At 31.6% G+C, this 27422-nt stretch overlaps 1 protein-coding gene across 1 annotated transcript in view; it reads right to left on the minus strand.

Annotated features, from left to right (window-relative positions):
- Positions 1–362: 362 nt before the first annotated feature.
- LOC111707036 (uncharacterized) overlaps positions 363–27422 on the minus strand; it is a 61526-nt gene continuing 34466 nt past the window's right edge. The window contains exons 11-24 of the mRNA XM_023480018.1: positions 21339–21503; positions 20740–20835; positions 19143–19277; positions 14330–14467; positions 12606–12749; positions 9433–9504; positions 8287–8392; positions 7232–7516; positions 6819–7096; positions 5848–6142; positions 3495–3604; positions 3121–3164; positions 1715–1793; positions 363–1377 (exon numbers count right to left, since the gene is read on the minus strand). Of these exons, the coding sequence (XP_023335786.1) occupies positions 1316–1377; positions 1715–1793; positions 3121–3164; positions 3495–3604; positions 5848–6142; positions 6819–7096; positions 7232–7516; positions 8287–8392; positions 9433–9504; positions 12606–12749; positions 14330–14467; positions 19143–19277; positions 20740–20835; positions 21339–21503 (2009 nt within the window). The 3' untranslated portion in view covers positions 363–1315. The remainder of the gene's footprint in view (positions 1378–1714; positions 1794–3120; positions 3165–3494; positions 3605–5847; positions 6143–6818; positions 7097–7231; positions 7517–8286; positions 8393–9432; positions 9505–12605; positions 12750–14329; positions 14468–19142; positions 19278–20739; positions 20836–21338; positions 21504–27422) is intronic.

Here is a 27422-nt window from a genome sequence, read left to right on the forward strand (position 1 = left end):
AAGCAATTCTTCCCAAGAAACCCTGATGCTTAAAATTTCAGATTTTTGTAGAAAACGAAACTTCAGCCTGGAAAAAAATTGTTTCGTTTCTCAAATTTGATTGATAAATAATCATGATAGCTCTCTTTCATCTAGTGCAATTAATGAAGCACTCCTTCACAAGAAAATATGATGCAACTTTAAAATATTTATTGTATAATATTAATAATATTAAACTTGAATATTCGATGTTTACAAAACTACTAGTATTGACTGTTCTACACATCACAGATAGTTAGTTAAATAGATAGAAGAAGACTAAACAGGAATTCCCGTCAGCAAAGTAGAAAACCAACATCTAAACTGAATCTTGAATTTAAATTANTAAATTTGCATAAGGAGAGGGGGAAGGGGTGACCCAATAATGACGGGAATCCTATATTTAAAATAGAAAATGTTAATAACTTACAAGAAAATATATCTAACAACGAATATTAATGTTGAACAAGCTGCTAGAGAAAGAGAGGGAAAATAATGCCATTAAAAAGTTTAGAATGAAACTACTGCAATACTTAAATATTCAGAGGTTGAGACTTTTGTATTTTTAATTCATTCAAAAAACAAAACAAAACAAAAAACAAAAAACATAAAACGCATTTTTTCTGGATTAACATTTTTCCTTTTGAATGTCTCTTGAAATAATGGCAACATCGACAGATCTAAAGCAACTCTGCTCTCGGTGAAGGAGGAATCGCGAAGATGTGGATTAACTTCTTCACGGATTAATCGCGCAATCGCTTCAAATGTTCTCGCTACCTCAAAAATTTCGACCTCTGGAGCTTTAAAAGGGAAATTGTGAGTTTATTGATTGTAAGTTGGATTTGTTCAGTTAATTGGTTTAGCTGAAAATATAAAGATTCTTGTAAATGAAAAAGTTCTTGTCTTTAATTGAATAAATGTTTTCATTTAATATTGAACGACATGTTTGTTGAATATGTTAAAGATATCTTGTCTGGATATCTGGTAAGGATATCTTGTCTGGATATCTTGTCTGGATATCTGGTGTGGATATCTGGTAAGGATATCTTGTCTGAATATCTGGTCTGTATAACTGGTGTGGATATCTGGTATGGATATCTGGTCTGGATATCCGGTGTAGATATCTGGTATGGATGTCTAGTTTGGATATCTGGTATGGATTTCTGGTCTGGATATCTGATCTGGATATCTGGTCTGTATAGCTGGTCTGGATAACTGATCTGGATATCTGGTCTGGATATCTGGTATGGATATCAGGTCTGGATATCTGGTATGGATATCTGGTATGGTTTAACAATTAAACATCAGTCCCGCAATCTGTTTGTATTCCTTCGTCTGGGGACTCACGGGGACTTGATCCTACAATACAATACAATACAATACAATACAATACAATACAAAACAATACAATACAATACAATACAATACAATACAATACAATACAATACAATACAATACAATACAATACAATACAACACAACACAAACAATACAATACAATACAATACAATACAATACAATACAATACAATACAATACAGTACAATAAAATACAATACAATACAATACAATACAATACAATACAATACAATACAATACAATTCAATACAATACAATACAATACAATACAATACAATACAATAAAATACAATAAAATGAAACTCTGCGTGTGAACCATATTTTAACCATTACAAATACCTTGTTTAGATTGTTTTAAAGGTTTAGTCCAAGATCTTGTTGTGTTAGGACTACTACTCCCTCTTCCACTACTTGACTCCTGGAGGAACTCATTCATCAAAATTAAAAAGGGAATTTCGAACTGATTTTTAAAATCAACTAATGGTGACCAAAAAATCTGCGAAATTTGTTATTGCAATTTTTATTAACGTTAAAAATCTAAAATCATTTCAAAGAACGAAGACAGCCTTCGAAGCTTAGTTTTAGATAAAAATGTACTTATTCCATCCTTATTTTCTTATTTTCTTATTAATATTTGTAGTGATCATTTCATCAATAATTATGAATTTGATGATATCTATAAATAAAGTAAATAACGATTAATATCGTGTATTTATACCCCATTTAAATGTTAGACTGACATTTATCGAAGTTCGTCGTTTTTGTGCAAATTATAGAAATCGAAAACTTTGTATGCATTATTTTAATAAATAATAAGGAATAATTTTGAATCAATATACGTAATACTGCAACATGGGCTATCTTAATTCAGGGTTACCCACAAAGGATGCGACTTAAATACGACTTGAAAACCTTGAAATATGACGATTTCAAGGTTTCAATAAGTCTTCTCACAGGAAAAATAGGTTATCAATGGAATATTTCATGATTTATCAAAGAAAGAATTAAGTTTACAGTCGCAGGGTTTCATGAATTTAAGTAAACAGACAATATTAATTCCGTATACTGTTGTCTCTGAAGTCTCATTCTTTGAGAGTAACCCTGTAGAATCATTTTTTATTCAAATATTTTTTGCTACTTTTTTAATTTTAGATTAAAGAAGTAAATTGAATTTAGATCAAAAGTAAAGTGGGTAGAAAAATGTATTAAAGAATATAATTTGTTTTTTCAAAAGTAATCGTTCTGTATTTTTCATCGTATACTTAGGAAGAAAAAGGTAAGCCTTAAATAAAAACTATCAAATTCATAACTATACTTTGTGTTTACTGATAATATTTAATACTCTTTAGTTACAGCTGGTTTTTAAAATAATTATTATTCTAACAATAACAATAACAGAAAAAATAATAAAAAAAACAATAATAGGTTTAAATACTATTAACCAATTCTTACTATAAACATAATTGCGAATAGTTTTTATTTACAAATACATTGAAAAATTGTTTTGTTCTATTATCAGGATGATTTTACATGTTCTGTTATTAAGAACAGTTTTCATTTTCCATTACAGTTTTTAGTTTATCTTTATAAAAGATTTTCTGTTATGTTCTATTAAATTTATTAACGAATAATTTTAATGTTTCATTATTAAGAAAGATTTCATGTTAGAATGTGTGTTTAAATCTTGATCGATCTTAAGAAAATGTAATTTAGTTCAATTATTAAAATTTCGAATGAATAAATTCCTGTGATGACGAATTATCCATATTAGTTTTTGTAAAACCAGAACCTAAAATGTAAATACGTTAAAAAAATTATTATATTGCGTGCAAACTATTAAATAGCCTACACTCCCAAGGGAGGTTGCGTGAGAAAAAGGAAATTGCATTAAAACTTAAAAGTTTTGTGAATGTCTAAAAGAAACAGATTATCCTTCTTTAAATTCGGTTTGTTAGAAATCAATTAATATAAATAAAAACAAAACCTTAAAAATAGGAGGAAAACTTAAACTAGATTTTACTTAACATAATAAGATATATTTTAACTGTATAAGAAAGATAATCCTACCTGGAGTATGATTAAGATATTCCTAGCTGGAGTATGATTAAGATAATACTACCTGGAGTATGATTAAGCATATCTAGAGCTCTGATTGATGGATGAATATACTCCGGGCTTGAAATCTCCTCCTCCTCAAGGGTCTCCAGAGGATTAACTATTCCTCCAAACCTGAAAGTTTATTCTTTTTATATTTTAAGATTTATATATATGTGTCAACAGATTTAACATAAATGTGAGAATATATTTCAACATTATTTCATGTATTCAATACACCCTAAAACTTTAGATAATAACACAGTTGATACAGAATGTTTTTTGTTATTGTTTTTAGAACTGTCGTACAATTAATACCAATGGCTATCGCGCTTTTAGAATTACAAAAATAAATGTGAACTATTACTTAGATATAACCTGCCCTTTGACTGTTTCAATAGATATGATATTTTCATGAAATCTTTAAAATCTAAGAAATTTAAAGAAATTTTAAAACGCTAGAATCAAGATCAGAGTAAAAGAAATATAAATTTTATTATAAATTTTTAAGATATTTCAAACTCAGTAGATAGACTGTTTCTAGTGCACCATTTCTTTTCCGTAATTATAACAGTGTAAATGTTAAGACTGAAGACTGAAGTGTAACTTAGCAGTTTTAACTGAAATTACAAAATACATGATATCTGCTGGGGACTGTCTGTCAGTTTATCTGCACAAATTACAAGATACATGACATCTGCTGGGGACTGTCTGTCAGTTTATCCGACAAATTACAAGATATATGATATCTGCTGGGGACTGTCTGTCAGTTTATCTGCACAAATTACAAGATACATTACAGATATATGACATCTGCTGGGGACTGACTGTCAGTTTATCTGCACAAATTACAAGATACATTACAGATGCATGACATCTGCTGGAGGGTGTCTGTCAGTGTAACTGCACAAATTACAAGATACATTGCAGATGCATGACATCTGCTGGGGACTGTATGTCAGTTTATCTGCACAAATTACAAGATACATGACATCTGCTGGAGGGTGTCTGTCAGTTTATCTGCACAAATTACAAGATACATTACAGATGCATGACATCTGCTGGAGGGTGTCTGTCAGTGTATCTGCACAAATTACAAGATACATGACATCTGCTGGAGGGTGTCTGTCAGTTTATCTGCACAAATTACAAGATACATTACAGATGCATGACATCTGCTGGAGGGTGTCTGTCAGTGTATCTGCACAAATTACAAGATACATTGCAGATGCATGACATCTGCTGGGGACTGTCTGTCAATTTATCTGCACAAATTACAAGATCCATAACATCTGCTGGGGACTGTATGTCAGTTTATCTGTCAAATTACAAGATACACGACATCTGCTGGGAACTGTATGTCAGTTTATCTGCACAAATTACAAGATATACGACATCTGCTGGGGACTGTCTGTCAGTTTATCTGCACAAATTACAAGATACATGACATCTGCTGGGGACTGTCTGTCAGTTTATCTGCACAAATTACAAGATATATGACATCTGCTGGGGACTATCTGTCAGTTTATCTGCTTGTTTTATATTTTGTGATGCACCGCTAGAGAAATATCCTAATTGACCATAAATATTTTGAAATATTGAAAAATACGACTGATGCCTTAATACCTGAATTTATTGCAATGATATATACTCTGGAGTTTCCAGCGATTGAAGGAAAAAGAGTTTTGTAATTCTAGCGGTTGAAACAAACATTTTCTTTTCAAATATGTGTGTTTCTATTTGCTGAAGAGATAAAATATATGAAAAAAGAGGGTTTTCCTCGCGTAATTTAAACTGTTAAAGAGTCTTTAATGTGTTCAATTCTCAACCGCGTGTTCAACCGCTATTGCTGGGTTAATTCTCCAAAAAAAACCATTGAATATATTTTTATTTGCTGCCTGCTTTTGCTGTTTAAATTTGAAGTAGTCGAATTTAAATAAGTTTTATGTAAAAATATAGAAAGAAGTATAAAGTTGTGCATAAGATAGTTTCTCAATTTATATAAAAATGACATGAACACAGTTTTTGGGAGAAATTTATATTTTATCAGAATGTGATGTAAATAAATATTTCTGGACAAAGCAAAACGTTTTTGAATAAATGTTTAAAGCCCCAATCAGGAGTGCATGAAAGGAATTGAGTCTTTACTAAACTTATATTTTCTAATCTCTATATCTTTGCAATCTGAGGGTGTAAATCTTTGATATTTCAAACTTAGATTACTTGATCTAACAGAATTAATTGTTTAAAATATATAGAGGTCTCAGAGATTGAGTTGCAAAGATACAGGGAGTAGAGAATCAGAGTTTGTGGCAAAGACTCAATTTCTTTATGTATCTAAATAAACTTTATAATGATATCAATAATAATAATAATACCTGTAAGGTAACCCGTAGTCAGTAGGATAGGATGGCTGTTGAGAATAGTTAGAAGATTGGGATAAAGGTTGGGAATATTGCTGTTGAGAGAATTGGGAGTTTGGTTGGGAATATGACTGGGGTTGGGAGTAGGACTGGGGTTGGGAGTAGGACTGGGGTTGGGAGTAGGGTTGTGAGTATGGTCTGGGTTGTGAGTATGAGTTTGAGGCTGGTTGTGAGAGTGAATGGTTGGAAGGATAGGATGGATTCAGCCAATCAGGTACTCGGGATTCTAACACAGCCTTTCCAGACAACCCTGAACAAAATAAAACTTTTTTACAAAAAATGTCTAAGAACAATTATTCTAGGGTGCAATTTCAACCGATTTCATTTCATCATTTTGCCATATACGATTTAAACTCAGATTTTTTATTAAATGAAAGTGAAAATTTACAAACAAAGAAAAGCGAAAAATGTAATTACTCCTGTATGCCGAGTCTATTAACGCCTGATCCAATCAGGGTTCATTCATGTGTTCGTTGTCTATTCTGAACCAATAGAAATAGTATAGCGGAAACATTTATATGTGTCTACATATCTCAATCCAATTAGAGTTATGAATCCTTCAATCTGCGCAATCAGTGAATGAAAATATTTTTTTCAAATGAAACTATAGTGGTAAGGATTAATAAAATGACGCTGATATACATGAACAAGCATGGTGGCCAACAATTTCGTGAACAATCCCTTTAAAACCCAAAACTATACCTTTAGGAAGAGTGCCGTACACAAAACTATACCTTTAGGAAGAGTGCCGTACACAAAACTATACCTTTAGGAAGAGTGCCGTACGCAAAATTATACCTTTAGGAAGAGTGCCGTGCACAAAACTATACCTTTAGGAAGAGTGCCGTACACTAAACTATACCTTTAGGAAGAGTGCTGTACACAAAACTATACCTTTAGGAAGAGTGCTGTACACAAAACTATACCTTTAGGAAGAGTGCCGTACACGAAACTGTCCGATCTTCTGTTCAACTGCAAGGTTGACTCTCCATTAGTATTAAACGTGTGCTCAGGTTTAAATCCGCCCGTTGAGTCCTGGTACCCAGGGTTTAAACGGTACTGGAGGGGGGTACCTCCGTGAGTCCTTAGTTCACTTTTTTGTCCGTAGATGGAGTTGAATTCACTGGATTGGAAGGGTTGGGATTCAGGTTGGAAGACGGAAGCACTAGAAACACTTAAATCCAACTCTCCAAATCTCTCAGAACTAAATTTAAAATATTTTATGAAAGTAGAACAGAATGGAAAATAAATCCTTTAATTTAAAAGTCTAATCTGTGGCTACGCGCTATCAATAGACAATAAGTTTCAGCCTAAGTATTCTTTTAATGTTTAATAATACCTGTAGGATTCGTCCCCTAGCGTTGAGTTATTGAATTGTGAACTCCTCACAGTCCTTGGACTATTCAACCCACCCGGAGAAGGACGAAAACAGGACCGGGGTAAAGTTTTAGGACTTTCCAGCCCGGTCCTTGTGGTAGGTTTGGGACTTCGCATGGCTGGACTATGACGACCGGACCGCCGGCCTTCAATCGGTGTTCTCTGGACCTCCATGGAGGCCATTAGAGGATCTAAAGGTCGTCCTAGATCATATAAAGAGGACGGGTAGAGACTGTCGCTTTCTAACCTAAGTAAAACATAGATTCATTATCATTCTTATAAGATTAAGGATGAACCGGATAACAGGACAACCTGCTTTACTATTTAAATATTTAACTTAATGATTTGACAAAAAAAAGTTTATGATTGCTGGGATCCAAAAGTGTAAGAAAACTCCGCCTGAAATCGCCTCTAAAGAAGAAATACAAAAAGGGTAGAATAAGCTTAAGAAGAAGAATCTGAATGATAAGAACTATTGGAAACTAGAAAATGCATTGAAGCAAATAATAAGAAAACCTCCCAAGGGGTCAGAAAATACAAATCCGGAATATATCTAGAATCAAACCAGAGAGCCTGAAACTTAAAACAGAGTATCGTTACGAAACCCAGTTTCATGATTCGGGTCAGACAGTTTTGTAGACACAAATGTTATTACTATGGAATATTATTTCATGTGGTTTCTTTACGTTCCCTTTTTGTTTCGTGATTTCTGAGCTTAAAATCTAAACAAATGCATTGAACCCAAAAAAGGAAACTTAGGAGAAACTCTCTTAACTTTCCGGCTGAGAATTAGTTTATTGGACTAGATTCGAGGACCAAACCAGTTTGATCAAAGTGGACCAGATATACATAAAATGGGACTACTGTTTTATAAATAGGACTAATGTTGAATAAAATAGGACTAATGTTGTATAAAATAGGACTAATGTTGTATACAATAGGACTAAGATTGTCTAAAATTGGACGACAAGAGTAGTCCTAATGTATGATCTGAAAAAATAAAAAGATGAGTTTAACCTTGAATAGCTAGGGCTAGAGACTCCAACGCTACTGAGAGGGGGCGGGAAGTTTTCGTACCGCCCTAATGCACCTCCACGGGGGGTGGAGCCAGCAACAGGAAAACCTAGAATATTAAGATCTGTAGACTTTAATACAAGAACTATTGAGAACAAGAACTATTGAGAACAAGAACTATTGAGAACAAGAACAAACAACACTAAAAAATATAAAGCAGGAACCACCTTATCTACATTAAAATGAAATAAAATCAACCGATTAAAATGGGTCTGGGTACACTGCACAATTTCTGTATTTAAAGTTTTAAATCATAGCTTAGTTTCATGGGTCCCCTTTTATTTTTATTAAAAATTGTACTGCAGGTTCTGGGAATTGCTGTTCAGACCGAGTTTGTTTATGTTTCTCCCAGAAACTAATGTAAAATCTTATATTTACAAAGAAAGGAGGGTTTTCAATGAATTTTTACGCCAAAACTTTGTTTTTAATATTGAGTTTGTTTAAATATATTTCTCAGTACAAACTAATTTTGTAAACTAATTTTTGAATGTTCCAGGGTAACAGAAAAGTGTACTGCAGTTTCTGTCGTAATGATATTCCTGATTTAAATATTCCTTGGTTATGCTAATATCCACATATAGATATATATACATATATATATATCTAAATATATACATATCTAAATATATATATACAATATACATTCTTGTTAACTATTATGCAGAATTCTACATACAGGTAAATTTGGGTGTACGCCAAAATATTGGTTAAATCTTGGAAAATATCACCTGGACCATTTTACAAAATTGCATTGTATGTGTTTTTCATGTTTGTTGTTCTTTACGTACACATTTGCCTTTTTTTGATATTTCAGGCCTAGATTATTTGATTTAACAGAATTTAAAGATTGTAATATAAATCTTTGGTCCACGACATATGGTTGCAAAGGTATGGGGAGTTTTGAGCAAAGATTAAATTCTTTAAAAAATGGTAATTTTGTTAAGTTCTTTGTTTAGTAATTCTAACTATGCTTAGACTTACTTTTACTGGCTGCGTATCATTTTTCGTTACATTTGTAAGTTTTAAGTCCCCTCCCCCCATTCCCTGGACTCTTATTGCTATACCTTTCGCATGTGCAATTATACCAACCTGTAATGTCTGTTTGTCGGTTTGCAAGATTTTGTGCAATTTCCTCCGAATAGTGGACTCTTATCTCAGATCCTAAAGCATACAAAAACCTTAATGTAAACTTTTTCACGGGATTCAGGATATGTTGGTTTAGAGCAAGGTTATAATGCAAGGAAAGTTATTTCAGAGGTGTACGCATCTTTTGTACTGCAGTTTAGTGTCTTTGGGCAGTAATGTAAACACAAGACGGATGTCGAAGCCTGGCATGGGATCCATCTTTCAAATAAAAATCAATGAAATATTCTGGTCATAGGAAACTATTATGTGAATTATCAAAATTATCAAAACTTAATGCTGTTAACCTCCTAGGATACTAAACGAACACTGATGCATCAATTCTTGTTTACAACTTCCGCCCAGAGAGAACTGGTTTCAATATGTACGCAGAGAATACGCAACCGCAATCAACTTTCCTTGCATTATAACCTTGGTTTAGAGAGGATAATTCTAGGAACAGGTGGTCGGGGGAGAGGGGGAGGGGGTTACGTTATTAAAGGAACTGTAAACTTAAATTCAAATTAAATTCCATTTACAATGATTAACAATGGTACTTTTATATCATTTTTTGGCGTTTTTTAATCTCGAAAAGGGTTAAATTCTGTAAATTTCCTCCAACTTCTTTAGAGTATATATCCGCAAGTTACTTTTCTAGAAAAATCATAAATGAAAAATCAACATAATTGACCATGGCATCTATAAAAACATAAATAACGCAGAAACATTGAGACAAAAATGCGAATGTTAATGTTAGAATAAAACGTGTTTACCCCCCCCCCCCCATCTCTAACGATTATAAGTTAATAAGTAAAAATAAATTGTTTAGAACTAAATTAATATTCGGAGGGGAATTTTGACATGAAATTGTTTGGACCAATTAAAGAAATGTTTAATCAGACCAATGCCTCTTAAATGGAATATAAGCGAAATAACAAGAGACCCTCCATGCAAAGATCTCAATGCCCGATTTACATCATTAAAATCTTTGTTTTATTAAGTATTAATTAAATATCCATGTTTTTGTTTCTTTGAACTGAGTCCGAATTTTATGAATTTGAGCCGCGGCTTAAATCCGCCGAAAACCGGCCGGCTTAAATCTTGAAACATTGAACACCATTTTAAGTGGAACCAGCCATATTTCATCCACGGCTTAAATTTAAGCCGCGGCTCAAATGCTTTAAATTCGGCCTCTGATAATTTTCAATTGCGGTTTTGATCAGATTAAGGTTTCAAGGGCGCCGACGCGATGTAAATTTGGCACTGCCCCGTCTTCAAGAGGAGAGTCATATGAAATTACGCGTACAGTCCCTTTAAATAATTCTTTTAGAGTTGAACGACCGCAGAATATTCTTTAATTACTATACATGTCTTCAATCCTCTTCTGCTTTACTGAAAATATAAATTAACTTTTTATATTTCTTTTTTCCAATCATAGATTAATTATAATTAAACTGTGAAATAATTACTAGTCATTAATAGAACTAACAGGCATTAAGTTTATTAAGACCTGTAATTATTGGAGATGGGGGGTGTCTGGGGGTAATTGAGTAGAGAAGGGGGGGGGAATAAGAGGGGGCAATTGTTAAAAATCCTAAGGGTTTCAGCGAAATACATTTGGTCGAATTAGTTCGAGGAAAAAAAGTTATTCTGAAAAGCTAAAACCGTGCAAATTTTCATATTTTATCAAAAAGTTTAACAAAACTAAATCAAAATTATTTTCAAGTCCATTATATTTCAAAGGTCAGATTTTCCTGGTTTGAACAAATTATGAGTTAGAAACTTATAAATTAGAGTGGGAGGAGAAAATTATAAAATAGAGTATGTGGAGAAACTTATAAGTTAGAGCGGGCGGAGAAAATTTTAAAACAGAGAATGTGGAGAAAATTATAAATTAGAGAATGTGGAGAAAATTATAAAATAGAGAATGTGGAGAAAATTATAAAATAGAGTATGTGGAGAAAATTATAAAACAGAGAATGCAAATGTGGAGAAAATTATAAATTAGAGTATGTGGAGAAAATTATAAAATAGAGCATTTGGAGAAAAAAAGAAACAAAATACCATGCAATTTCTCATACAGTTTTACTTTTTATAAATAGAATGAGGAATAGAGCATTTGGAAAAAATTATAAAATAGAGTATGTGGAGAAAATTATAAAATAGAGAATGTGGAGAAAATTATAAAATAGAGTACGTGGAGAAAATTATAAAACAGAGTATGTGGAGAAAATTATAAAATAGAGTATGTGGAGAAAATTTTAAAAAAGAGCATGTGGAGAAAATTATAAAATAGAGTATGTGGAGAAAATTATAAAATAGTGCATGTGGAGAAAATTATAAAATAGAGTATGTGGAGAAAATTATAAAATAGTGTATGTGGAGAAAAAAGAAACAAAATACCATGTAATTTCTCTTACAGTTTTACTTTTGATAAATAGAATGAGAAATAATGATAATAAGAGTCAGGTAGTTGAATTAAGTACGCGTGGTTCAGATCTTTTTTATAACGTAGACTTTTCTATATTTACTCGGAGGCTTCGATGCTTATATGTGAAAAAAAAAATTCGTAGTATCGACATTTTATCGAAAACATTATAATACTTTAAATTAATTTAAACAAAATGTTAAGAATGTAAACATTTAAAAGATATCCCTATTATTTTGTTCATAATTTTGAGCAACATGTTCATAGTTTCTAGATCGATATTTTTACAAAATATTAGGTTTATTTTCAACTGAAAACTATATACGAGAGAGGGCTTCAGGGGGATGAGGTCAAACTTATACAGTATGCAAGAAAAGTATAGAGTTACATATAGATAATTCTAAACATTGTGATCTTCTCAATATCTCTATAATAAGAGAAGTTATAATATTAAAACTAAAACAATGTCAAAGGAGTTGAGTTTTTGCCACAAACTCTGATTTTTTAATCTTTATATCTTTGTAACCCTTTTTCGTTGACCTAAGATATTTCAAACTATTAATACTTATAGATAAAATAGTCTAAGTTTGAAATATGAAAGGTTTGCACCTCAAGATTGCAATTAGATATTGGAATCAGAAGATTTTAGCTTGTGGCAAAAACTCAATTCCTTTCAATCGTACAGTTTTCTTTAATTTTACAATTTGCTTACCACTTGTGTCACTACTATCCGATCCAATGATCCCGTTTGGTAAATTAGGAATCACATCGGGGTTTATATATCCGTTCTGTACACCAGAGGGTGGGGTGTAGGTAGTTCCGTTGATTGCTATACTCCCATTAGTTCGGATTTCACCTACAATCATAATATTATGTTATCTGTAACTAGGAAATTAACGTTTATTCGGAAAGGGATTAAAGACATTATTTTAATTAAATTTCATTTTGATTAACAAACCATTTATCTAATCATTGATGAGGAAATATTTTCAGTTTTCTAGTTTAAAATTGAAAATAATTGGTTGCGGTTTTCTATAAAATAATTTTGAGGATTTATGCTGCAGAAACAAAAAAGAAAATGAACAGAAATCAACAATCTCTAAGATATCATTTAGATTGATTTCAACAAGAAAACCATTGTAAATCTGAAATACAGAAATAAACAAATAAAAATGTCGTCCTTACAAGCCTATGTCAATTTCTAGTGTTTAAGGGAATCTTGCATTCCAATCAAACAAAGAAAATAAGATCTAAATTCCTGAAGGGCACCAAGCACCCTCATTTCTAGGTTCATACATAAAACACACAACCACACACTAAACACTCACGCAAACATCTTCTCTTTCTGTCCCACCCTACAAGGTAAGATTAGAAGGCTTTTAAATTAGTTGCCAGTTAGAGTAAAAAAAAGTATAAAACATCTCTTTTAAACCATTTTGATAAAGTTCAAGAATATTCTACGTTTATAAAGGAAGCTGATTATATCCAAAGATAATTCGTAAAGAAAAAAGCTTATATAATATATATATATATATATAATATATTACAGCATGCAATCTTAAATGTTTATCATACACCACGAATCATCATATAATTCGTTCTTTTGTTTAAAAAATAGGTCTGAAGAATTGTTTCAGTAAAAAGAACTGAGATCGAATTTAAAGAATTTGAGCCTGATCTATACCTCACTGAACTGCCTATCGCCGGTTCAAATTTGAACCACTTTTAAAGAAATCAGTATCTGCAAAAAACTCAGATTTTCTAATCCCTATATCTGGTGTATAAACCTTTGATATGTTAAACTAAAACATTTTGATCCAACAGAATTCATAGTTTTAAATATCAACGGTATACGACTTTAGGTTGCATGATATTGGGTTTTTAAAAGAAGTGTTTGGGTCCAAAACTCATTGCCTTTCAGCTTAATTTAATTGATAATTTTTCGACGCAATCGTATATATTTGATATTTCATTATTTTTAAAATTTTTTTTAATCTGATATTTACTTTCGAAAAAATTTATTCCTGTTTCGAGGATTTTCATAATGAAGACGACATATTCACATTTTCCAGGAATGTTCGAAAATCCAGCGCCTGTGAAATATTATTTAAAAAAAATTAAATTATTAAGAAATATTAATTAACTATATACGAATGAGTCAAAAAATCATCGATGATTATTGGTTGTAATATCTGAATGATTTGTTTGGAATTAAATTAATTTTTTTATTGTCCGAGTTGAATGATGCAACTTTCTGAATTTGTATGGACGCTACGTTCTTCAGCATGAGTCGTTTTTATCAATTCCCATAATAGACACAACAAATAGAAATAAGATTAGTAGCGATCAAAAGCGCTTATTTTTCGCCGTAATCATATACCCCTTTTCATTTTTTGCGAACACTCCCTTTAAAGGTAAATCTAAGCTATGCATTACCTTTCGTTAGCTCTGTAATCCTTGGAGGATTCTGAACAGGATTACTCTGTCCGGCCTGCGCTGCCTGACTAGGCTGCTGGTCAGCTGGCCCCCCGGCTACCTGATCAGTTGTATCAACTCCCCCTCGCTGCTTTTTACCTACAATTTAGATATTAAAGGGACAGTCTTCGTAATTTTAAATGATCCTCCATTTAAAATGTCCGACTCAAAACTATCTTTAAAATGGATGATGGAGATGTCCTTGTTAATGTTCTGAAAATTGATTATTTTCATTCGTGGTTTCTCTATAAAATAATTTGCAGAAACAAAAAATTAAATTGGCAGGATGTTTTCTTTTTAAGATATCATGTTTTTTTCTTTTGATATAATCTCAATTGCCATTACATTAAGAGTCCCTTATGTACTTATTTGCAAATAATGAGAATATTTGGTTTTTGAGATCTCATTATCTTTCAGACATTTCTCTCTTTGGTTTAATATTACATCAATATTATTCACCATAGACTGAAGTAGAAAACAACAAGTTTCAGAATTCGAAAATTAGACAAGAAATTCGACTAGAATTAGACAAAAAATAGACTAAAAAATTAGACACAAAAATTAGGCAGGAAATTAGACAATGAAATTAGACAAAAAAATTAGACAAGAAATTAGACAAGGAAGTTATACAAGAAATTTAGACAAGAACATCAGACAAGAAAATTAGAAAAAGATATTAGACAAGAAAATTCAACAAAAAATTAGACAAAAAATTATAAATTAGACAAGAAATTAGACAAAAAAATTAGACAAGAACATAAGACAAGGAAATTAGACAAGAAGATTAGACAAGGACATTAGAAAAGAAAATTAGACAAAAAAAATTATACAAAAAAAATAGAAAAGAAATTAGACAAGAAATTAGACAAGAAAATTAGACAGAACATAAGACAAGGACATTAGACAAGAAAATTAGACAAAAATTAGGCAATAAATTAGACAAGGAAGTTAGACAAGAAAATTGGACAAGGACATTACACAAGAAAATTAGACAAAGAAATTGTACAAGAAAATTAGACAAGGACATAAAAAAGGACATTAGACAAAAAAAAACAGACAAAAAATTAGACAAGAGATTAGAAAAGAAAATGCGCGGAAATCAAAAAGTTTAAGTAAACGTATTGGGACAGCTGAAAACGTTAAGATAAGATAGACTAGATTTTAAACATTAAAATTTCGACACCTACCATTGCAACTTTTAAAAACGGAAATGCTTTCCACTTAACAAATTATTGAATCTACGAAATTGTTTTACACCCCATAAAATATTTGAATCAGGCTATTGAAATAAAAATTTTGAATCTACGGAATCATTTCGCACCCTATGAAAATGTTTGCATTTACGGAATTGTTTTCACTCGGAAAATTTTTTGAATCTACGGAATTGATTTATACCCCAAAAAAGTTAAAACCTAATAAAATGTTTTGCACCTTTAACAATTTTCTAAATCTACGGAATTGTTTACACCCCGTAAAATGTTTGAATCTACTAAATTGTTTTACACCCCGTAAAAATGAAATTTTGATCTGGTTTGTTGATGAGAAATGATGGATGGTGATGGGAAGATCAGACTCAATTCTACTCTCAGCATACAGATAAAGAGAGAGAGAATGAGAGACAGAGTAAGAATGTAAGAGAGAAAATTAAGAAATAAAGAAAGAGATCAAGAAAAGAGAGAGAAATAAAAGAGAGGAAAAACCTTAAGAAAAAGGAAGAAAGAAAGGATAACAGGAACAGAAAAAACATAAAAGAGAAAGAGAAACAAGGGAAAAAAAGAGAGAGAGAAAGAAAATAAATTTAAAAAAGGAAACAAAGCCATAATTCATAAATACGTGAAACAATAAAGGATAGAAAGAAGCAAGCAATAAAGCAAGGAAGCAAGCAAGCAAGCGAGAAAGCAAGCAATTAGGCTAGCAAGCAAGCAATTAAGCAAGCAAGCAAGGAAATAAGCAAGCACTCAAGCAAGCAAGCAAGAGTTCGAGCAAACAAACAAGCAAGCAAGAATGCAAGCACCCAAGCAAGCAATCAAGCAAGCGAGCGAGCAAGCAAAGTAAGCAATCAATGAAGCAAGCAAGCAAAGAGCAATCAATCAAGCAAGCAAGCAAGGAAAGAAGCAAGCAAGAACGCAATCAATCAAACGAGAAAGCAAGCAAGAATGCAATCAATCAAACGAGAAAGCAAGCAAGCAAGCAATTAAGCAAGAATGCAAGCAATAAAGCAAGCAAGCAACAATTAAGCAAGAGTGCAAGCAATCAGACGAGAAAGCAAGCAAGCAAGCAATTAAGCAAGAGTGCAAGCAATTAAGCAAGAATGCAAGCAATAAAGCAAGCAAGCAACATTTAAGCAAGAGTGCAAGCAATTAAGCAAGAATGCAAGCAATGAAGCAAGCAAGCAACAATTAAGCAAGAGTGCAAGCAATCAGACAAGAAAGCAAGAGTGCAAGCAATTAAGCAAGAGTGCAAGCAATTAAGCAATAAAGCAAGCAAGCAACAATTAAGCAAGAGTGCAAGCAATAAAGCAAGCAACCAAGCAATTCAGCAAGAATGCAAACAATAAAGCAGGCAAGCAAGCAATTAAGCAAGAGTGCAATCAATAAAGCAAGCAAGCAAGCAATTAAGCAAGAATGCTAGCAAGCAAGCAATTAAGCAAGAGTGCAATCAATAAAGCAAGCAAGCAAGCAATTAAGCAAGAATGCTAGCAATAAAGCAAGCAAGCAAGCAATTCAGCAAGAGTGCAAGCAATAAAGCAAGCAATTCAGCAAGAATGCTAGCAATAAAGCAAGCAAGCAATCAATTAAGCAAGAATGCAAGCAATAAAGGAAGCAAGCAACAATTAAGCAAGCCAGCAAACAAGCTAGCAAGAGAGAGAGTAATAGAGAGTGAGATTGAGAAGAAATTTTCTTCATATTTCACCTTTAATCTTCAAAACCTAATATATGTCGAGGAGACATAAGGATAGACAGATAGATTGATAGAGAGAGATTATCACAAGAAAAGGAGCCTGATGGGTAGCACTCCCCTCCCCCCCCCCCTCATTCTGTATTTTTAAATTATTTTTCCCTGTGGAAACATTAAAGATAAAAAATTATTTTTAAGAAAATTTTTGCTTAATTTAATCCGTGTATTATAACATTGAGGAATTTATTTGGCTCCAAAAAAGAACACAAAGTAAAAAAGTTTTTCTCTTCAACACATTGTTCTATTATTACTTTTTTTCAACAGGTATTTTGTTTTAATTTTGATTGTTACAATTCAGATAGTTTAAAGCTAACATTGGTCCAGGGAAGTGACATTAAATGTCACTCTCCTGCAAATCCGCAAATGTATATTTGAAACTTTAGTTTAGTATTTAGTTGACAGTTCTCTTGAAATCATTAGCCAAAAAGTTTAAGGACCAGGAGCACTTGTCACACGCTCTAATTTTCAAATCCATATTTAAATTGATATTGAAATTTATACATATGAACCTTTGATATTCAAACTTTGACAAAATTTATCTTTTGAAATATTAAAAGTTTACGACATTAGGTTGCAAAGATATCAAAAGAAGTCAAATCTTAAAAAATTCTCAATAACCTTCCTTTTTATTCTATAATGCAAAAGAACGATCTAGGCCAAATTCTCATGTTTATTGCAACCCTCAAAATTAACTAGTTGTGCATAGTAAACTGGCCGCTGTGAAACCTCTAATTAAAACATTGAAATACAGAAAATCATGTAATTTAATTAATTAGTTGAAAATACGCGTAATCTAAATTCCATTAAATTAATTTGAATTCAGTTTTGTTTGATCAGATTTTGTAAAGTAACTGAAAATTCGCCACAAATTCTAATTTGTTTGCAACCTTATGTCGTTAATCTTTGATATTTTTAACAATGGAATATGTAGGATCAAGAAGTATAAAAAAGAAAAACCAGAGGTTCACATCATCAGGGTGCAAAAATATAAGAATTGAAAAACTATAGTGAGCAGTTCATTTCTTATGCATATATTGTAACATTGTAACATGTTTTTTTCCGACGCATACCTGATACAAAGTAAGGTTTATGCACTTAAGTCATCAATGTTTATGCAACTAATATATTCAATTACATTTATGAAGTTATTCTGAACTTTATCACTAAAAGTCATTCAAGGGCGTAAGCATGTGAGGGGGGGCGTGGGGGGAGTGCCCCCACCAGGACCTGTAAAGGGGGGGGGGGTGGTATAGCCCCTACCATTAGAGCTCACAGCTATCATAATTTTCAAATCTGAAACTGAAGAGCAAAGAGTATTAAGAAAATTAGTTTGCTGTTTATTTCCTGGTAGTTTTGTTTTAAGAAGATATAAAGTAGTACTTGTAAGGAATTGGTCTGTATGTGTACCTTTTAAGTATCCAAGAAGTCAAATGTTTTGAATTTACGATTCAAATTTTGCCCCCCCCCCCTAGAAGCTCATAGGCGGGGGGGGGGGCAAACAAATTTGTTACCGCTTCGCGTATATTTTGACACACCTTAGATTTATTTCTGTATACGCCGTTGTAGTCACTTCATAGTAAATTTCATTATAGACGTGCAATTAAGCAATCATCGTACGAAAATGTTAGATTTGTTGTCTGTATGATATAGCACTGTACAATAAAGTTAAATTGGTTCCCGGATTTTCTCCAAAGATGTTCGAATATTTTAAGAAATGATTATAAAAATTATATTATGTTCCTCACAAAAAATTCGGAAAAAAATTTAATCTAAAAAGAAAAACCAACTTATAAATAGTTTAATAGATAGTGTATACCTGATACAAAATAAGGTTTTATTTTCTGCAGAACCACCATCAATATAACCAGTAGCACCAGAACCAGGAGAATCAAGGTTACAGCTATACCAGCTATCTCACCTCCACTCAATACACTTCCAACCTCATAGTAACCTAAAAGCATCATTTTTATTAACATTAGCATTATTATCATCATCATTATTATTATTATTATTATTATTATTATTATTATTATTATATTACTATTATTTTTATTAGTATTATTATCATTATTATTGTTATTATTATTATTAGTAATATTATTATTACTATAATGATTATCATTATTCTTGTTATGCTATTTATTATATTATTAACAAATGCAACGTTGTCATTCAAAAAGGATGTAGAATTGAAGCACTTTTCCTAATTGTGTGACAAAAATTATTTTTATAAATAATTTATTATTTGAAATTGTCATAAATGTCGCCAATTACGTCACAAATATTTTAGCCGGTAGAGTACCAATTTTCTGATCGATTCTAAATTTTAGAAATGTACGTACAGTGTGAGAAAAAAATTCTGAAATAAAAAAAAACAACTTTTAGACTCCGTTTATGACTTTAAGTCCAATGAGCATAAGGCAGTTGTGCATAAACAGATTTATTTTACCAAATTAGTGATTTCACTTAAATATTGATATAATGTTGTCTTATAAATCAATATAAATAATATGCATATGCATTGTACGTATCGGTCTACAATGTATTTGATTTTTCAGAATCTTGCTCACAATCATCACATAGATTAGGGTTAAAAAAGAAATACTTTTTGCATTCTCATCATGGTAGACTGAAAGAATGTAATTAAAATTTACAGAAGGTGTCCTTTTTTCGGGACACCTTCCTTTTTTATAAGAATACTAAGGACACCTTCACTGTCCAGGTTACTCATTGTTATTTCCGCCGTTTACCCGCACTTGGTTGATTTTAGAGGGATTAAAATAAATTTTCGTTTTAAATGTCGACGCACTCATCTTTGAACCTAAAACTTAGCTAAGAACATTCTCGTGGTTCTCTCAAGTTCTCCAATCAAAATGTGAGGCAAATCGGTCTACAATAGAATTTCCCTTTAAGGGACTGGTTCAATAAATTGGTGTACTCTCCCGTATAATCTGTATGTGTATTGTGTACTGTACAGCTCGCTCTAGCTGGATAGATGTCGGCCTGGTTCTTAAAATGAACCGGACTTAACAGTGAAGGGTTCCTGAGTTATGATCGGAAAAACAAACTAACAGACAATTACAACTTCTATATATACAAATATATAGATATACCTGTGTTGAGAGTAAAATATATAGATATACCTGTATTGAGAGTAAAATATATAGATATACATGTGTTAAGAGTAAAATATAAAGATATACATGTGTTAAGAGTAAAATATAAAGATATACCTGTGTTAAGAGTAAAATATAAAGATATACCTGTGTTAAGAGTAAAATATAAAGATATACCAGTGTTAAGAGTAAAATATAAAGATAAACCTGTGTTAAGAGTAAAATATAAAGATATACCTGTGTTAAGAGTAAAATATAAAGATATACCTGTGTTAAGAGTAAAATATAAAGATATACCTGTGTTGAGAGTAAAATTTGTCTGAATACGTCCTGCACTGTTTTCTCCCACACATAGATACTCTCCACCATCCTCCTCATCCAACTCATCCAGGACTAGATTTAATTTATATATTCATCTAGAGACCATAGGTAGAATAGAATTTGAGCCGTGGCTTAAATTTAAACCGCGGCTCAAATATGGTTGGTTCCACTTAAAAATGTATTCAGTTTTTCAAGATTTAAGCCGGTGCTCAATTGAAACCGGTTTTTGGGTAATTTGAGACGCGGCTTAAATTCATTAAATTCGGAAACAGGATTAATAAATAGTTAGACCACATGGTTTAACCACTTTTATTTAGCTTTTGACGCCGTTGTGGTTGAACTATGTCTGAGCTCGGATCAGCTACTTTTCACTAGAAATTTCTTTTCATTTTTAAGATTGTCTGTTGGTAGGTTTGTTTCCTGTTTTTTTATATCCAATAAACGTAAATACGGTTTTTAAAAATCCGCCAATGAAACCAGAATAATCCGCAAAATCCTAAATTATTAATATGCAATCATACAGCAAATTGTATGAGATAAAAGTACAATCAGAAGCAAAAAAAATTTATGTTTACCTAAAAGACTTGATATCTCTGGTCCTTCAGTTTTCTGATAAACAAAGAGCTTCCTTGTACCCCTCTCCTCTGTACTGTAGTTCTGCAGTATGGTACCGGCCCGGTACCAGGTGATTGTACCGGCGGGTACACTATGGATACGACAGGTTAAAGATCCTTTTCCTCCTAAAAAAGAATTTTAAATAAATTCAAAAAGATCTAAAAAAACTTTCATAAATCTAGAACTTAAATGAGAGGTTCAAACTTTAGTGAAATGAATTTCGGGATCAATGTTTGATCAATCATTGATCTATCCGTCTATGGATCAATTTAATCCCTTAGGGGTATCTCGTGGTGATCGTACACTGTAGTAATTACTAAACTGAAGAATCAATCAATTGGAACTACAATATATATTTCTTGGGATAAAGAACTTCTCTTAAAGTTGTAGATTCGCAAAATTTCACACACAAGTTTTGACTCCATGATCAAGTTCTCTTCTGATTCATTTAAACCAAATATTGTGAAATTAAAGTTTACATTTTCAATGCTTTTAATGTTAATCTTTTCTCATTTATTTGCAATTGAAGTATAAAGACAATATTGTGAAAGCGTGGCAACAGAATTAATGAAGATGAAAATTGGATAAAGCTTATAATTAATTATTCAGAAGAAACCATCTATCTTCAAAGAGTAGATGTTCTAATCTCATTAGTTGAAGATAGGCACTAAAAGAGACCCCCCCCTCTTCCCCCCCTCAATTTGCACTTAAAGTTCCCACTACCCCACCCCTTTTAGCCTCACAACTCAGAGATTTTAAAATTTAAAACAATTTTGTTCCATGGCTACGCAAATCTGCCCCTTTAGTAAAAGTAAATCAACCAATTTAAAGCATAAAGTCTGACCGCGTCAACCTTGTCGCACCGGCTAGTCCTGTCCATAGAGCTAGGTACAGTACAAACTGGGAACGGAAAGGTTGACCCGGCTCGGAAATTCAAATGTACTACGGTTGCCCGTGAAGCGACTACCGACGTAAATTCAAGTTCCCCTTCTCTTGAATAGGAAATGGTTTACATGTCATATTCACGACAGTACCCAATTTTATCTAAAAATAGATAATAAGATAAAGTTGTTTGTAAAATTCTGGCAAAATTCTGCTGTATTGTTTTTTTTTAATTCTTTAGAAGGGTACAGACCCATCCCCCCTCTCTCTAGTTGCATCTCCTTTAGGTTTACTGTCAGTTGTTTTTGTAAACTGAGAAGAAAAGTGTTTACTGAATACAGATCCATTTTCTTCATTATCAGACAAATAGAGAATTATTTAGAAAACTAATCTAATATAAGCACAGATTTTAGGATTGAGAAGTAGTTGTTGAAGTAGGTATTGCTAGTTAAATTACAGTGATAACCAGGGTAAACAGATCCATTTTACGTAAAAAGTGATTTAATAACTTACTAGTAATTAGTAAAGCTATTCGCTTTGAAACAAAATCAAATGCACATTAGTATTGATTTAATGTCGTCTACCTATTCCACAGTTTTCTGGTCATCACTGTCAACTGTAGCGAGGGGGTGTTAAACACAAAATATAGTTAGTTAACTTCTTTAGTGTACGATTGGCGAGGCTAGAGAAGTATTTCAACGATCGTACCTAATTTAACTATTCATCGAAATTTATTAATTCCGACCTTTAGTTTCCCTGATAGCCTTAAAGTACTATGACCCTCAAGAACCAAAAAGACTCAAGGTTTAACCAATATCAAATAGACAAAGAAACGGTTAAATGTCTTCTTCATACTTCACAGTTTAATGGGTCCTCTCTATATAGATTCTAGTAGTTCAAAAAAGTGCCCTTTTAAATGTATGTAAGTGTAATTAGGGATGGATTGTTTCCAGTTTTTTTAAAAATTGATCGTTTCGTTTAAAGAACGACAAAGAAAAACCGAAAATCGCAACGATTCTTTTTGAAAAAATATCGTTTTTTAAAAACTAATGTTTTTAAAACAGACAATTCAAAAACAATCGTTTCCATTTTAAACAAAACATTCATTCAACATTTATAACATATCTTTCTGAAATAAAAATTGAATTAATTGTCATAAAACTCAGATTCATTAGAGAAAAATTGTGTTTTAAGAAAAAAGGAAAGTTTTTAAAAAACAATCGTTTTCAAAAATCATTTTTTGTTTAGTTTTGATCGTTTTTTTAAATGAGCGTTTTCAAAAACTTTTGTTTTTTGAAAGTTCACAATGAATCGTTTGTTTTCAAAAACATCGGTTTTAGAAAATAATAAAAAAAAAACGAAACGAAAAACGATAATTATTTTCAATTAACAACCGTAAGTGTAATTTCAATGACTCTTCATGAAAAGATGGTAATGCCTGATTCAAGTGCTTTGACTGATAAAGTATGAATAGTGTAAGTAAATTCACGAGTTAGATTCAATAAACATTTTTTCATTACCGTTTACAGTCCCTTTAAGTTTGAAAAATGTTGTGTATAGCTCAAGCTCATGGTTCCGAGAAATGTTCTGAATTGGTAAACTGTAAATTTGAGGATTAGGCAAAGAAGAAAATTTGACTTAAAAGGATGAATCTGAATTGAGTTGATGAACCCTCATCAAATATGGAAATCCAATAAGCCTAGCAATGCCCGGACTGCATTAAAACGAACATTAAAATTTGAAAAAATTCTTTTAAAGACATTAAACTTTAAAGATTTTGATTTTCAAACAATTCAGATATTTCAAAGTTGTCGTGTAGTATGGATTGACTGACATAAAGATAAAAAATTTTTCAATTATTTGTAAAAAAAGGTAATGAAATTTTTAAATTAAACATACTAATGTAATTTGTAGATAGTTTTATCATTTGCAGTTATCACATAGTTTTATCATTTGTAGATAACACATAGTTTAATCATTTGTAGATAACATAGTTTTATCATTTTAAGATAACACATAGTTTTATCATTTGTAGATAACATAGTTTTATCATTTGTAGATATCATTCTTGGTCATCAAAATTTAATGGTTATTAAATTGTAAAAAACATCTTGTTAGATAACTCGTAGATAACAGATAACAAAGAGCTATCAAATTTAGTATAACAAAGAGTTTTTAACTCTAAGATGGACAGGAAGATAAACTGAAATATAACTGGAAGCTTTGAAGAGTTAATGTCAAAAGGAAGGAATGATTCTTTTTGTTGCATTTAGCTTGGGAAATCTAACCAACTGAGAAATAATTTAAATTCAGGAGGGATCATTCTAACCCAGAACCTGAATATATTATTGTACTGTTCCCTTCCTAGGAATATTAAATACAAATCATTAATAATTCTTCTAGTCGTGTTCCGGTATCAGAAAAACAAGACTTATTCCTCATCCTCAACACCCTTAACACTCTTCAACTCTCTAGTAGCATTCAACCCAATTAGGTCTCAGTGACGCTTTTGGCGTCTATTTTGAATTAATATTTAAGGTTCACAACTTTGGACATCCTTCACCCTTATTTCAATTTTCTGGTAGCGCCATATCCAATCAGGGCAACTGACGCAGTTTACATTTGTTTTGAACCAATATTGAAGGATCACAACTTTGGACACCGTTCATCCTTTTTTTCATCTGTTCAGTAGCGTTCAACTCAATCAGGTCTCAGAGAGGCGTGTTGCATCTATTGAGTAACAGTATTTAAAGAGCACAACTCAGGACACCCTAGTTTTTACTGTCCGGGCAATACCTTTCATCTCAGAAAAAATGCGGAAAAGGGACTGTATGCGTAATGTTAAGAAACCCTCCTTGCAAAGATAAAAATGCCCGATTTACAATAGTACCATTGAAACCTTAATCTGGTCAGAAATGTGGAAGATTACGTTGATTTTTTTCACGAAAATTGTTAATTTCTGTGAAAAAATGTACAGTTCATACTTTATTAGTCAACCCTTAAAAGGGTACCATTGTAATTTGGGATTGCCATCTTTTCATAAAAGGTAACTTGCAATTACGCTTACAGTCCCTATAAGCTGATTTTTTTTCAAAAGATTTTTGCTTGTTATAGCTGGAAAGAATGCAAGTAATACTGGATCGAATTTTCCTAAGGGTGCACGCATCAGAAAAAATTCAAGAATTACCCTTCATAATTTTCCAAAATACATGAAAAATGTTGTCATATTTTACAAAAAATAATCGGAATTTTGAAAGGCTGTTCCATCGGATCATTCTATTTTTCTTCGCGAACATTAAAAATTGTATATAGCCCCAGTCAAAAGGAAATTAGAACTGTCTGTTATTTCTAACTTTGGTTCAGAAGAGTGATTGATACGTCCATCAGACTTTTTTAGTTCATTTATAAAAATAATATTGATATCAAAATTGTATTTGAATCCAATTTTAACTGATCTTTCATGTTTTTATAAAAATTAATTATAAAAACGCAAAAAATTCAATCAATTTCAATACTTTATTAGATTGAAATTGGCTCTATTTTTGTAATTTTTTTCACAATTTCAAACAAATTGTTGCATAATTTCAAAGCTATATTTATACTTTACAAAATAATTTTATCAAGGTGGCACTGGCAACAGAGAAATGGACCAATTAAACACGACGTCACAAATATCAATTAAAACCTGGTAAACGAAATTTTCTCACATTAGTTGACATGTTTTCCAAGATTAAATGATTAAATAAAAAAGTGTAAAAACAGAAAATAAAGAACACACAAAACTGCACTTATTTTACTTTATTCTAAAATTATCACTATTATTAATAATTTTGTTAGACACAAAAACTAAGTTGACACTTGTGACATAAGAATACAGATGTACTGAGAGAGTGTAAAATTCTATTTGTACTGTACTACAATTTAATCTTGCTGGCATATTAATATATGAGTATTGCATGTAGGGTTTATTAAATTTTTAACACGATATGCATGATAAGGTTATTTTTAGAGAAAATTAAAACTAAGAAAGCAAGGGTTTGTTTGCAAATACCAACTTGAATTCTGATTTTATTTATTTAAATGTTCAGTCTAAAAATGTGCAGGATAAGTCGTTCACATTTTAATAAAATGTAAAACAATTGAAACTTGTTGATTAACCTTATTTTGCTCATCAAATCTATAGAACGCATTTACTTTTTCAAATTTAAAGTGTATGAAAAAGTCTATGCCACAAACTGTTATTTTCTAATCACTATATCTTTAGAACCAAATGTTGCAGACCTTAGATATTTCAAACTATGAATTTTGTTGGATTAAATAATCTGAGTTTGAAATATCAAAGGTTTACAACATCGAGTTCTAAAGATACTGAGGTTTAAATATTTGATTTTGTTCCAAAGGCTCAATTCCTTTTTAAACTTGTGAAATGTAGAAATTAAAATATATTAACATGTTCACACATTTTCTCGTTTAGAACGGGCCTTGGCTGTTTTGTCGCATTGCGCACATTTGTTTCAAATATTAAAAAGTGCATATTTTAATTTATTCTATAAAACTCTGTATGTTGTATCTCTGCTGCTTATATATTATGGAATATTTCTGCAATTACGATTATTAGATGAACTGTAGACGTTCATGTACAGAAAACATCAGGAAAATACAAAAAATATATTTTTGGCTTTTTATAAACTTTAAAGGTCTATTTCAAACATGATTCGTTCCAGATAGTTCGGCGTGTATATAATTTAACCAGAGCTGAAAACTTTAGAATGTGATATCCTTAATCCTGATCTGTTAATTAATCTGGAGATTATAATCATGAGGAAAACAAGCAATATTTAATCTGGAGATTAAATTCATGAGGAAAACAAGCAATATTTAATCTGGAGATTAAATTCATGAGGAAAACAAGCAATATTTTATCTGGAGATTAAATTCATGAGGAAAACAAGAAATATTTAATCTGGAGATTAAATTCATGAGGAAAACAAGCATTATTTAATCTGGAGATTAAGAAAAAGAGTGGATCAAGCATTAATCCCGATATCCACCATTCTAAAGTTCCCAGCTCAGTTATGATAAGTTTGTTCGTTTCGCGTTAGGTTAGCGTGACTCATCAGTTCCACCAATCTTAATATAGTAGACGGAGGAAGAAAAGTTTT

This window comes from Eurytemora carolleeae, unplaced genomic scaffold (assembly GCF_000591075.1).
Source record: "Eurytemora carolleeae unplaced genomic scaffold, Eaff_2.0 scaffold766, whole genome shotgun sequence".
In the NCBI taxonomy this organism is placed as follows: Eukaryota; Metazoa; Arthropoda; class Copepoda; order Calanoida; family Temoridae; genus Eurytemora; species Eurytemora carolleeae.